This window comes from Lethenteron reissneri, chromosome 12 (assembly GCF_015708825.2).
Source record: "Lethenteron reissneri isolate LAM-NWPU_2019-01 chromosome 12, ASM1570882v1, whole genome shotgun sequence".
Classification (NCBI taxonomy): domain Eukaryota; kingdom Metazoa; phylum Chordata; class Hyperoartia; order Petromyzontiformes; family Petromyzontidae; genus Lethenteron; species Lethenteron reissneri.
Window position 1 is genome coordinate 8,564,652 of NC_083790.1, and position 12,745 is coordinate 8,577,396.

Sequence of the window (12,745 nt, forward strand, 5' to 3'; positions counted from 1 at the left end):
GTGCCCTTTTTAAACGGCAAACCATTTCGGTTAACACTGGGCAGCTCAGCCGTGCCTGTTCGTAAGACTCAGAGGTGTACCGTGTTCTGAGAATACCTGAAAATTTTGGTTGCAGAAGGTAACCGCTCTCATGTTCTCAGAGGAAAATGAAACAACCCTTAGTGTCTTCTTGGTTCTTTCGGTAAAGTCACGTAGAATGGAAATAATAAAATAATAAAAATAGAACATAATAAAATAATTCTCACGACGTTTCGGCCACAACGCAAGCAGCCGTCCCTCAGGTGAAGAACAGGTCTGTCGATAACCCTTAGCGTGATATATAGCTCGAGCTTACATCCTTCAGCATAGGGACAGACGGACGCAGAACACCGCCAATTCCCACTGCCCTCCCCCCAGAGACCCGGGCTCTTGTAAGGCCACGCAGATTTCTGCGTAGATCAGCGACGCGGCACTTCCGCGCGTGTGCTGGCCCTGTTTTTCTTGGCGTGCTGTGCACTCCTTTGGTTGGAAAAAAAAACACAGGAATTTTAATTGGAGGGGGGCCACTCGCACGTTTGGGATGCCCCTTGCCGGCACAGACGCGCGAAAGCCGGGGCGCTTGGTGGCGCAGACGCTCACTTCAGTTTCGGCTTTTGGCTTTTCCCAATGGGGTTTGGACTTGGAGCCAGAGCAGAGGAAGAGTGTCCGTACCTTGGACCTAATTTCCCTGTATCTCCGCTTTTTATTCGTGTAATCCACAGCAACCCAGCTGGGTAGTTCAAGGGAAGCCTCATTAGACACCTAAGTACAATGATCAAGTCCTTATATCGATCCCACTGTTTGCTATGTTATGGACAAGGTTTTAGGATGGGTTATTGCTGGCTGTTTTGAAAGTTGCTTGTTTTGTCATTTCCTTATTACACAATGAATGCCGCTCTAAAGGCAAATTAAACATTCACAAACATGGCCAATGACCTCAGGTAATTATTTATTAATTATTCATGGCTTCCTTGATGATTGCATATTCAAACGTTATGTAATTGATAAATAAAGTACGTACATATTTTTAATATTTGCACAAGAAAAAATTACATGCTCTCGCCTTCCTTTGTTTAACACATTTTTGGTGAATAAAAATTTTAATTACAAAAATCACTTCAAACTATTGAGAAGTAGCTTTGTCCACATACATTTTTTTTTTATATTTTTAGGCTGTAAGGTTTATCTTCAGTGAAGATTACACAAATTGATTTGAAGTCAGGAGAGCCATAAAACAATTTTGTACATTTTTTTCCTCACACTCGAAAACCCACTTTGTCCGGTGGCGTGTTCGTCCAGACTGACGTCCACCCGCGCTCACTTTGTAACCCAGACGTCATATCAGGCTTATACCTATGGCATGCAGCAGCATAATCTTTTCCCCTCACAGGGCATGCGCTGCAGGTTATTGCCGCCACCAAGTCATAAATACACAACAGCAATTCCCGTGTTTCGGAAACACATTGAGCTGCCCCCCAACGACATTTAACCCTGACCCGTGCGGGAGACAAAACACTCAGCAAGCCGAAGGGGGGGGGGGGGGGGGAAACACATGGAATGTAAAAGGAAAGTAATAAAATAATAAAAATAAAACATAATAAAATAATATAATATAATAAAATAATAATATAATGCAATAATATAATAATACAATTTTTATTTTATTTTTTATTTTATTACTTCCCTTCTACGTGACTTTACCGAAAGAACCAAGAAGATGAATCCCTGCAGTCATGAAAGCTTTACATCGAAACACATGGAATGCTTTATAGATGGATAATAATTACTATTATAATTAATTTAATCATGTGAGACAGATCTTTGTAGTAATTATTCCACTGGGATATTCACTGTTGGTGCTGGCCATATTCCTTTCTGGATGGGTGGAGTGATGCTATTTGGCCCTGTTAAACGATTCTCTGGTTAATTGTTTGTTTGGCTTTGTTGACTGGTCGGCCCACAGACAAACTGCAATGGCCGTGGCTGACTGGAATGTCACGTTAACAGAATAACTCGGATGCAAAATACAGTCCTCAAGGAATTCATAGAAAGTTTCACTACCCAATTCACATTAGCTTCTGTCTGTAATCAAATGTGTTACCGTTTGTACTGAAAATGCCACAAATGGCCAGTTCGAATAGCCGGTATTTTTCCTTAAACGTTTTTAATTGTATACTTGCTTTTATTTAAGTGCTGTTTTTTGCTCAAAATATAGTTTCTGCAGTGCTTATTTTTTTTCCAACATGAGGTTTTTATGGGTCACCAATTTTGTGGTGTTAAATACAGGTCAGGTCCACAGATTGCAGGTCAGTGCCGTTTAGTAGTGCCGGAATCAGAAACACGTGTTTTTGATAGCGACGCAAGTTCTTACATATTGCTCGTGATGGACTGCGTTTGTAACATTGACGTTGGCTTGAAGTTCGATAAGTTTACTTGACAGCTTCGATGATTGAAGAGATCCAGCACCGGATGTGACATTTTAAGCCGTTATTGCCACCATGTGACCTTGTAACTTGTATCTTGTCTTTCCTGCCCACAGGGCTCACCGGGGTTGGAGGGCAACCCAGGGGTCAAAGGTTACCCTGGCAGGCAGGTGCAGTAACGGTAGATCAGTGACACATGGAATGTTCTGAATTGCTCTGCGTACAAGTCCTGTGCTTAAATATATAAATGTAATTCTTAAACAGAAGACATTCTGTTGAGTGACAAATGTGTACAGGCTTCAAACTTCAAAGTGTGCAATCTAGAAAGGTGTTGATGGTGGTAATTGTTCATCACACGTGCAATAAAAAGCACATCTTGTAAACGGTTTGGTAAAGTGTATGTTTTGTAAGCATCACTGTGAATGGTTTTTTGGTGGTTGCTGAGATTTTAAATCAAATGTGTCTGTCCATGTCAGTGATTTCATCAGAACTAACGTGAGCTTTGGCTTTCATTTGTTCCTTTTTCTTTCACCAGGGATTACCTGGTCCCATTGGGAAACCTGGTCCAAAAGGAATTCGGGTAACACAGAAGTTTTTAAACATTACTATTCTCACCAGCAATAGCAAACAATGCCCGATGTTTAATGTTTTTTGTGCAAAATGTCCAAATGCATATTTGCTTAAAAATGTACGTAAAACTCAGAATGTAAACTTGCATTGTAAGTAAGCGTTGATTGTGTGGAAAGTGCTGCAGTGGATTTTGCCATATCAAATGCTCGACAGCCTCATAATGCACACCAGATATTGCTCGCATTAGAGACAGAAGGAAAACTAGAAGGAGAAACACGCTACACGTGGTTGATATTTTTGAACAATTACTTTTGTCCACCCAGGGTTTCATCGGCCCGGCGGGGATAGTGGGAGCGCAAGGAGCTGAAGGACCTCGGGTGCATTTCCTTTTTGAATTCCACTTTTATAAAATACAGTACTGCATTGCTTCATCCTATGTGTGTGCGTGTGTGTGCACGTGTGAGGAGCGGTAGTGTAGCAGTTTGTGCGCAGAACTATGAAGCCGGCCACCCGAGTTCGATTTCCGCTCACGGCCAACACCAGTGACGATTGTCTGAACCGGTCATGGGCCTCCCCTAGGTCGACTCAGCCTAAAAAAATTGTACCTGGTACAGCGTGTAAACATCGCCGCTAGGGAGATGAAGGTGGCCGGGCGTGCTACTGGCCACCCACCCCCTTGTGTGCCGTGCCGGCCTTCATCGGTGCTTGCTAACAGCACTTGCCCCAACAGTCTGTTAAGGCTATACGGGGATCTTTGTATTTGTGGAGAGGAGAATGAGATGGCATGAGGTACTGCCCCATTGCTACCTCTAGCCCAAATACTAACCACTTGTGCTGTAAAATGAGATGGTTACCAGCAGCAGCTACCTCAACATTATATTTTAAGATGGTAAAACATGTTTCAGTCAGCAGTCTCCCATTGCTGTTAATGCGTTGTGTGTCTGTGCCCACGCGCGCATGTGTGTGTGTGTATACAATCGTTTGTACATCTGCAGATACTTAATTTTTGGTACAAAAAAAATTATTTGATGGGGTTTTTCCTTGATCCTTCTGCCTCGCTCTGAGATGGTGATGGATGAGGTTTTGTGCATTTTATTCTTTGCTGCTGCTGCTGCAAATAAAGCAGATGCAAGCAACCATCATTAGCAGAGCCCCCAGAGCTGGCTACAGCAGGTGGCTTTACAGTCCATGCCAAAACATCTGTTCAATTAATGCTCACTCTAAAACCAATCATTAAACTCGCACCATCACTCGAATTTAAATACGACCCAAAAAATGTAAAACGTCTTCTTGGACGTTTACTATCGTTTATAAGAAACGTCATGCCTCCTGGCTTTGCCATTCCTAATCTAAAACAGTAGTGGAAAACCATCGACCACATCAGAACATCAATCGGCCGTTGCCCACATCTCCTTCATGAATGGAAAATTTAAGACAAGCCACAGTAGCGCGATTTTGGCCATGCCGTCCAAACTATTGACCGTGTAGTAAACCACTGTAGCCCGTGCTGTTTCAGTGGAGGAGGAACGGCAAATTAGACAAAATCTCTCCTCAAGCCCTCCCGAGGCTAGCAGACATTAATATTGGCATTAATCTCCTGAGCATATTGGTGCCATACGCAAGGGTTGACTAGAATAAGCAACGTGTCTTTAACCAGCCTGTTTCAGCTGGAGAAAAAAAAATGGCCACAAGTCTCAGTGTGAAAGGTTTGTAGACGGGATATTCCTGCGATATTCCCTTACACCAGCAATTTGTAGAAACCCAAGTTCCTTTCAGTGTTTACCTAATGTTCTCAGCTTCTTCCCAAATTAATTTTGCCAGTCGTAGCGGGGAGGCCTTTGCTCGAACTGCAGACCACCATGGTAAAGACCTTATTTGACCTCTCTCTCTCTCACATGACTCCTTTGTCAAACTCTATGAGAAAAAAAAAATTGGTATGATTGAAAAAAAAAACCCATTCACCACAAACTGCAATGAATAGCAACCTCATTTTCCTCCATTAGCAAAAAACCTGGCTCCGACAAGTGATTAGAGGGGTTCCCTTTTGAAGGACCTCTCCCCCCCCTCCCTCGCCGTTATCCGTTTACGTGAACAATACCGCTCGATTTAATATAGAGATTGGATTTCTGGAAGAGCGCCTCTCTTTGCAAAGGAGCTTGGGGTCAGCCTGCACACAGTTGGCACGTTTGCAGCAAGGGGGTGCGAAATAAGCCATTAAAGCGTACCTATGGTTAAGTTGAATAAATGCACGTGATTTTAATGCCAGTTCTGATATTCTTTCTTCATAACTGCGGCGATTGGTAAAACAAAGAAACAAATTTACGCGTAAGAAAATACAAAAAAAATTGTAGGTCACAAAAAGTATCCTAACACAGGTGTGTGGCGAGTTTCTTTCCCTCACTGGGGATAGTTTTTTTGTTAATTCCTGTAAACCTACTCATTTACCTCTTTCAATTTACAAGCTGCTTGGCTCCTGAAATAAGTAATCGCGTCGCCCACCTGAAATTGAGTGTTTCCTTGTTGAGTCATTGAAAACCCAAGATATCCCGTGGTGCTATATAGCCTGATATTCATCACATTCTCGCCAGTGAACTTGCCACATTCCCTTGAGCTCCCTATAAGTTTCTTGAGGTTGTAAGTGGATACCTCGTAATTGCCTGCGCGTGTTTCTGCGTGTGTGCGTGTGTGTGTGCGTGTGTGTGCGTGTGTGCTTGCGCTGTGTTTTGTATAGGGTGTACCTGGCGCACCAGGAAAGAGAGGCACAATGGGACGACCGGTAGGCTCTTGACACACTTTATTTGTCTCCTTAGACACTCCTGAATTATAACCTGTGGAGGGGAGCGGGGGGGGGTTCTCTCTCAATGATATCTATATTCATGGAGGGTAAACCAGGACGTGTCCGCCAATTGAGACAGCCCATCATGCTTGTGGATCCAACAAAGGCACAGTGTGGGAGCACGTGCTGACAGCCGAGTCAACAGTCTGCGCGATCACGTTTAAACTCGTGCACTGGAAGGGGTTTTCTTTACACCGGAACGCTCATTATAATGATGTGCTTACACATTGCATTTGTTTTTACAGTGGTGTCAATCGGAACGTGGGGTCTTTGTTTCGCTTTCAATCTGCTGCATGTATATGCATCTGCCTGTGTTGTTGATAAGGATTATAAGAGTGGTGCTATGTCCATGTTCAGGCCCTTGTTAATCCGCTGCTGGATTAGGGTCTTCCCGCGCACATGCAGGCCGTGTGAGTTATTTAAACATAAAACAACTTAGGTTTGTAATGTGCCCGCAACATAACACACATCTATCTCAGACAGCGCACCACAAGGTCGGTCTGAGTCGGTGAAGTCGGGGAGCCATAGGCGTGGGAACATAAAAGTACAGAACAATGGATTTTGCTGCACTCCACTGCTCCCCACCACATTTCCCCATAGCCTATATCAATCTGCTGTACATAGTGGTTAAGTATCCAAGCACTCACCAGGCCCAGCTTCTGATATATGATGAGATCAGGTATATTCTGGGTGATTTCGATTTTATTTTCAGCACAGAGGCATCTATCTTCTTGGTTCTTTCGGTAAAGTCGGAAAGACAGCGTCTGAAGGACGCTGTCTTTCCGACAGCCCTGTTCTTCACCTGAGGACGGCTGCTTGCGTTGTGGCCGAAACATCGTGAGAATTGTATTTTATTATGTTTTATTTCTATTATTTTATTATTTCCCTTCTACGTGACTTTACCGAAAGAACGAGGAAGATGAATCCCTGCAGTCACGAAAGCTTTAAATCGAAACAGAGGCATCTAGTCATCATCATCATAATCATCATCGTCAGCTCTGTCATTAAAGTCGGTTTAAAGGACATTGACAAAGCCAATAACGAAGAGTAGCGACGAGAACCCCGCCGGGTCTGCTGCCCTCGAAGAGGCAGAGCTGCGTCTCTGTGTGGCACCGCTGCGCAACGCGGGTTGCTGCGTTCCTACGTGGGTGGCATGGGTGGGTGCACATCGCAGAGAGAAGTAGCACCGCGTGTGTGCGTCTCAGGCTTTTGAGGCTCCACGTTTCGCGAAGCCATTCTAACCGTGACGTCACAATCAGAATCTTTATTTAGACTGGAGGAATCTGATGAGCTATTAAGCTCTTTTTCACAGATGTCCAGTAGGAGCGGATCAGAAATTTACAACAACAAACGGAACAAAAACACGATAGGAGTGTAAAGTTTAGGAAAGGTAAGGAAGATTACTAAAAAGAATACAACTAAACTTTTTTTTATTGCAACAGGTCAAGCCCACTGAGCTATTAGCTTATTTTTCATAAGCGACCTGGCCACAAATGATAGCTCAACAAAGTGTCTTATCACGTTCAAATGTATAGCAGCCAAAGCCTTTACTCGATTTTATTAACAAGTATTTTATTTGTAAGTTAAGGCTCACTTTGAGAATGTAAACACACGATTTTAATCATTCTAAAAATCTGCACGAAATAGTGCACACAGCAGTGTGTTTTAACTTGTCGATCCTCATAGTTTTTCGTGGTTGTTCTCATTATCGTTATTGCCAGTGCAGTTATATATTTTCCCGACGTTATTTTAGTGCAACAATAAAAAATATATAAACAAGTGGCCTTTCCAAAAATAGCGTTTTGTACGTCAGCGTGTTCACTTGACACCGGTGTACGCCTGCGTCAGCTGCAATTTGTAAAAATATCGATCGCGAGTGGCCAGCAAAGCAGGTTTAAATTGGGTTCCTTGACATCTGTTGAGCCGAGCCTCCATTTGGAGACGGGGCTATTTTGTGCCCACGTTTCTCACCAATGTAAATAGCGACGACACGTTTTCAAATTGCGCACTCAAAAGTTCAACACTCGCGCTGTATACCTTTTAAAAAAAGCTTAAATATTCACTTAAGTTTAACGTGTACATATGCCCTGATAGGAATGTTTTGTACGGAAAGAAAATGTGTGCCGCCTCTAGATTAAAAAATTGTGTGTACATAGGTGCATTCTCATCGATGTACAGCTGCCTGAACAACAACCACCACATGAACAATAATGTGTCTCACAGCCTCTTACATACATTTTCCGTAGACGCACCGTGCATTAACAGCTACTGCACCTAAGGATTTTACTTCTCTTACTTTCGGTAAGGTAGCCTGAGTTTAACTAATTTATGGAGACTCCAATTCAACAGAAAATCAATCGCGGTTCAGCTGAAATGAACAATGATATTTGGGTCACAGTATTAGACATCTAATGATACATTTATTCATCAGTGAAAATCGATTGTTACTCTCACAATATATGCAATGAATATTACATGTAAAAATAAGAAGAATATGATGTATCCTATAGATATGTAACAAGTAAATCCGTAAAAACAAAGTTTTTCACTATAAATCCTTTATATGCGTGGCATCGGGGCGGCTAGAGTCCTCTCGTCCTCTGGCTTGAGATGGCTGCCACCTATGGGTCAGATGATTGTCTGGCAGCATTAAACAATTGGTAATTAAATATTTTAAAAAGTTCCCTAAACAGTGTAAAATTTTGGAAAATTTTTTTCACGAAAATGCATTGTCACGCACAACGAGTCTGTGTGCAAAATGTCAGCTCGATTGGATCACGGGAAGTGGGTTAAAAAACGACCGAAAGATTTGCACGGTCCTAAGCAAGCAAGCGAAGCTTAATATAAAGGATTTAAAAATACAATTGTTTCCTTTCATATATGCCACGTGTAATAGGTTCATCTAAACTATTCAGCCACTAGAGACACCCCGTTAACCACAATAGAAAAAAAACACATCGATCCTTAAATTGAATTGCAAACCCAGAATCGTTACCATTCATCGAATTGTGCGGTTGTGAATTGTTACATGCCTACAAAATATACTAAACATTTTAGGCGTGAGGTTGCCTGTCCCAATAAAACTGATATGTATAAACAAGAGATCATAATAAATCTGTCTGGTGCGACTGGGAATAGGTAAAGATGAGTGTACCTGTACTGTATGTGTTTTTAAAGTGGAACAATATCTGAGAGCTATGTACGTATGTTGAACTTCTTTCGCGCCGTACGTAGCCAACTGTACTAATCAGAGGTGCGGCGGAAGGACAACAAACTGAATAGAAAAGTAGGTTAGAAAGAAATGAGTTTTCGATCTAGATTGAAGAGTGCTTAGCTCCAGTGGCTTCCGAATAGGTATACACAGATTCAAGGAGGCGCATGCTTGGGGTTTCACTGAAAGACAGAATGATAAACACGTTGATTAGGAAATCATACACAAGTTAGAGCAGAGGTCGCAAACGGGTTTTGATTCCTTACCCGTACCCGTACCCGGCCGCACCAGGGTCGCAAATGGGTACCCGTACCCGTACCCGGCCGGGTACGGGTACCCGTTCCCTACCCGTACCCTACCCGAAATGAGTGACAAACGGTTACTCACCAGTGACTCACGGCCTACCCGTACCCGGCCGCACCAGGGTCGCAAACGGCTACCCGTACCCGGCCCCGGCCGGGTACGGGTAGCCGGGTATCGGGTAGGGTATGGGTATCGGGTACCCGGTTGCTACCTCTGAGTTAGAGACCTCACATTGACTGCTCAGAATAATAAATGGCCTTAGAACTGGACGTGTTGCTAGAAGGGATGAAAGGGATGATGATCGGTGGTGGTAGAGACGAATGATGGCGTGGCAGCTCGAGAGGACTTCTAACCATTGAGATACAGCGATGAAATCAGCTTGTGCGCAGGTGGAAGATATATTGCATTGTAGGATGTGAGAGACGGTGGCAGCTAAGGGAGTCCTTCATCCAGCAGTGAATAAGTCATGACTGGTTTACAAAAAAAATTATGAATCTATTGTTGGTGGTCAATATAAAAAAGCCACTCAAAATGCCCTTCAGAAATTCCTCAACAGCGTGGAGTGATGGATGACCCAGCAAGTCACGTGGTGGGCTTTTGGAGTTTCCGCTCACACAGGGCTTCGTCTGACAGATGTGTGCACACACCTAGGGTGGCTTTTACAGCCCATCGACAGCTCCACCAATTGCTGCCCCCACCTCCCCGCCCACCTCTCGACGCCTCCCGTGCCACCCCAACCTTCCTACTCAAGAAAATGTCTGTGGCCCTATTGGCTTTCCAAAGAGCAGCGATTGTGATTTGTCAACCAAGCAAACGGTGCCACACGCCACGCTGACGCTCAGTGCACGGGAGCGATCGGGAAGTGTGACCTGTACAGCACAAATGGGTGCTGTGTTTTGCCTCCTGTTGATTAACGCCCCGCCATAATAGAATTGGGCTAGGGGGAAACGTCAGGCAGCTTTATGTGGCGCGCGGCCGTGAAAACTTAGCTCTGTTTCACGTCCGCCATCAGTCTCTCGTGTCCATAAAAACACACGTAAGTGAACGGCTGGGTCCGATGGTTCTCACCGCCTTGGAGGATGGGCTCGTGGAGATTTGTGATCGAGCCACCCAGACACTGCCGTACAGCAAGTAGTTTGGTAATACATATGACTGAGTTTTTACGTCTTTTTTTGTGTGCTCGGACTTTTCTCCAGCCACTTCCTCCACCATTCACAAATGCCCAAAAATAATTCGCCAAATATTGTCAAGCAGGAACCTCTTGGAAATGAGTCTTGAGAGTCAGCGAGGTTTTCTTTGGTAAATAGATAATGATATGGTAATGTTAGAATACATTCTACCATCAGAGCTTCATTCAATGAAGTATTTGCAACAAAAGCATTTTTCACAGTCAGTTTCATCTATATGGCTCTCCACTATTGCAAACGTATTCATTCGTATTCTGTGCTAAAAATTATCGCACAAACCCTCACTCTCTCCTGGTGTCTTCTAATATCCCTGACGTTGTTTTCTTTCTCAAATTATCATGCATGTGCTGTGTGTGTTTTTTTAAGAAGCACCCTTGTAATTTTGGTCCTTTGCCAAGGCAACAAGATATAATCTCATTCAAGTCACTGTTATCGTTGCAGCTGAGAAATGTTTTATTGGCACTATCTACATAAAGACGTTTGATCTTGCCTTCAAGAGCATCGGCTGTGGTTTTTTTGTTCACACTGAATTTTTTTGCATTTCGATTTTTTTGTTTAACAAAAATTTCGTCTGTTGGCATCGCCACCTTTGTCTTCCAACAGGGCTTTCCTGGGGATTATGGGGAAAGAGGCCCTCCTGGTCCAGATGGAAAACCTGTAAGTCTCTCTCGCTCTCGGAATTAATGTCCACACTTACATGCACTGTGGGTGCACAGTGATTTTGGAAGGGAGAAGTGTCTGCCAACCCCACCCAGAATTTCTGTGCCAGATTAATTAACCTCCCGTTTGGCTGTTTAATAATACCTCTGCAGGAAATCCCAGGCTCATAAGTGGGGATTTGAACAGGAACATTTTCTGTACATTTTTTATACATGTTTCTACACATTCTCCTTGTCCAGAGAATTTAGTGTTGTTTAATAAGCAATGGTTTATAAAACGCATATCTGACATTAATACGTTCACTCTTTGACATACTTCTAACCAAAACAGTGCAATGGTGATGTCTTTGAAATTAACCTTTTAATAGAAAATAATTCATTCAAATTAAATGTAGTTAAATTCCAACTTTAAACGATACCATGCGGTGAAGTTCAGTGGATCGCACCCTGCCCTATAAACGTGATGACCTACAATAATTTCCCGGCCACGACTAACATCAGTGGTGAGTGATATCTTAACCGGACTTTGCCCCCCACCACTCGCTTCGCCAACGCACACTGATGGACCTGTTGTTGTGACACTTTCATCCAGCAGTGGATTTGCAACGGATTATATATATTATTTTTGTATTGCCATTTAAATTATGTACCGCATCTTCAATTCAAATTCACCCAAAGATACTGTGATAATGATTTTTAACGACAGCCAGATTATTGGCGAGATGCAACTACCTCGCCTGGTATACGAGAGATCGTGGGTTCGATTCCTGCTGTACATTTGGAGTTTACATGTTCTCCCCGTGGTCGCGTGGATTTTTCTCCAGGCTCCTCTGGTTTGTCCCTCTACATTCATAAACGTGCGTTTAGAGTATTTGGCTGCTTTGAATTTCCACGTGATAAGCCACTTTGTTGAGCTCTCATTTGTGGCCAGGTCGCTTATGAAAAAGACCTATACAGCTCGTTTTATAGGTTCAAGTTCAAATAATGTTTACATGATTTTAATCCTTTCTAGGTCATAGCCACTGCAAGTATGGAAATGCTAATATCGTATTCCGCATACAAAATTGTGCATTTACAAACATGTTTGCCTTTCCGCTTGTCGCATATTATATGTAGACTTGCGCAGCATATGCATCGTTTTTCCACTTGAACAATCGTGTGCGAGAGAACAGCTAGGAGCAAGTGGAAACGCGAGCGTATCATATTCACCCTTCACAATTGTGCAAGCGCTCAAATGTGGAAAAAAGAAGTGTGCCTCATGCCAATTAAGGGATTTACTTGTGGAAAATATCATCTAATGAGCATCAATAATGCACCCCAATTGTTTGCGCTTCACACAAAAAAACCCCATGAATTAGTGCTTTCTCCTCTCCTCAATGAGTGCCCTATCGCCCACACATCCTCCACTCGTGCGTGACCTTCTTTTCCTATCTTGCCATGTTATGCACACCAGGGCCGCATGAGGAAACTGTGCTGCCCTAGATGAATCGCCCTCCCCTGGGAGTTGCTGCTAGTTTTATACTACGCGGCCATCAGAA

The 12,745-nt window shown here is 43.3% G+C and overlaps 1 protein-coding gene across 4 annotated transcripts in view; it reads left to right on the forward strand.

Moving 5' to 3' along the window:
- The window catches only part of COL24A1 (collagen type XXIV alpha 1 chain), a 159,907-nt gene that overhangs the window by 70,906 nt on the left and 76,256 nt on the right, over positions 1-12,745 (forward strand). For all 4 annotated transcript variants that reach the window (XM_061550648.1, XM_061550651.1, XM_061550649.1 and 1 more), the window contains 5 exons: positions 2,558-2,611; positions 2,977-3,021; positions 3,335-3,388; positions 5,743-5,787; positions 11,152-11,205. In XM_061550648.1, the coding sequence (XP_061406632.1) occupies positions 2,558-2,611; positions 2,977-3,021; positions 3,335-3,388; positions 5,743-5,787; positions 11,152-11,205 (252 nt within the window). The remainder of the gene's footprint in view (positions 1-2,557; positions 2,612-2,976; positions 3,022-3,334; positions 3,389-5,742; positions 5,788-11,151; positions 11,206-12,745) is intronic.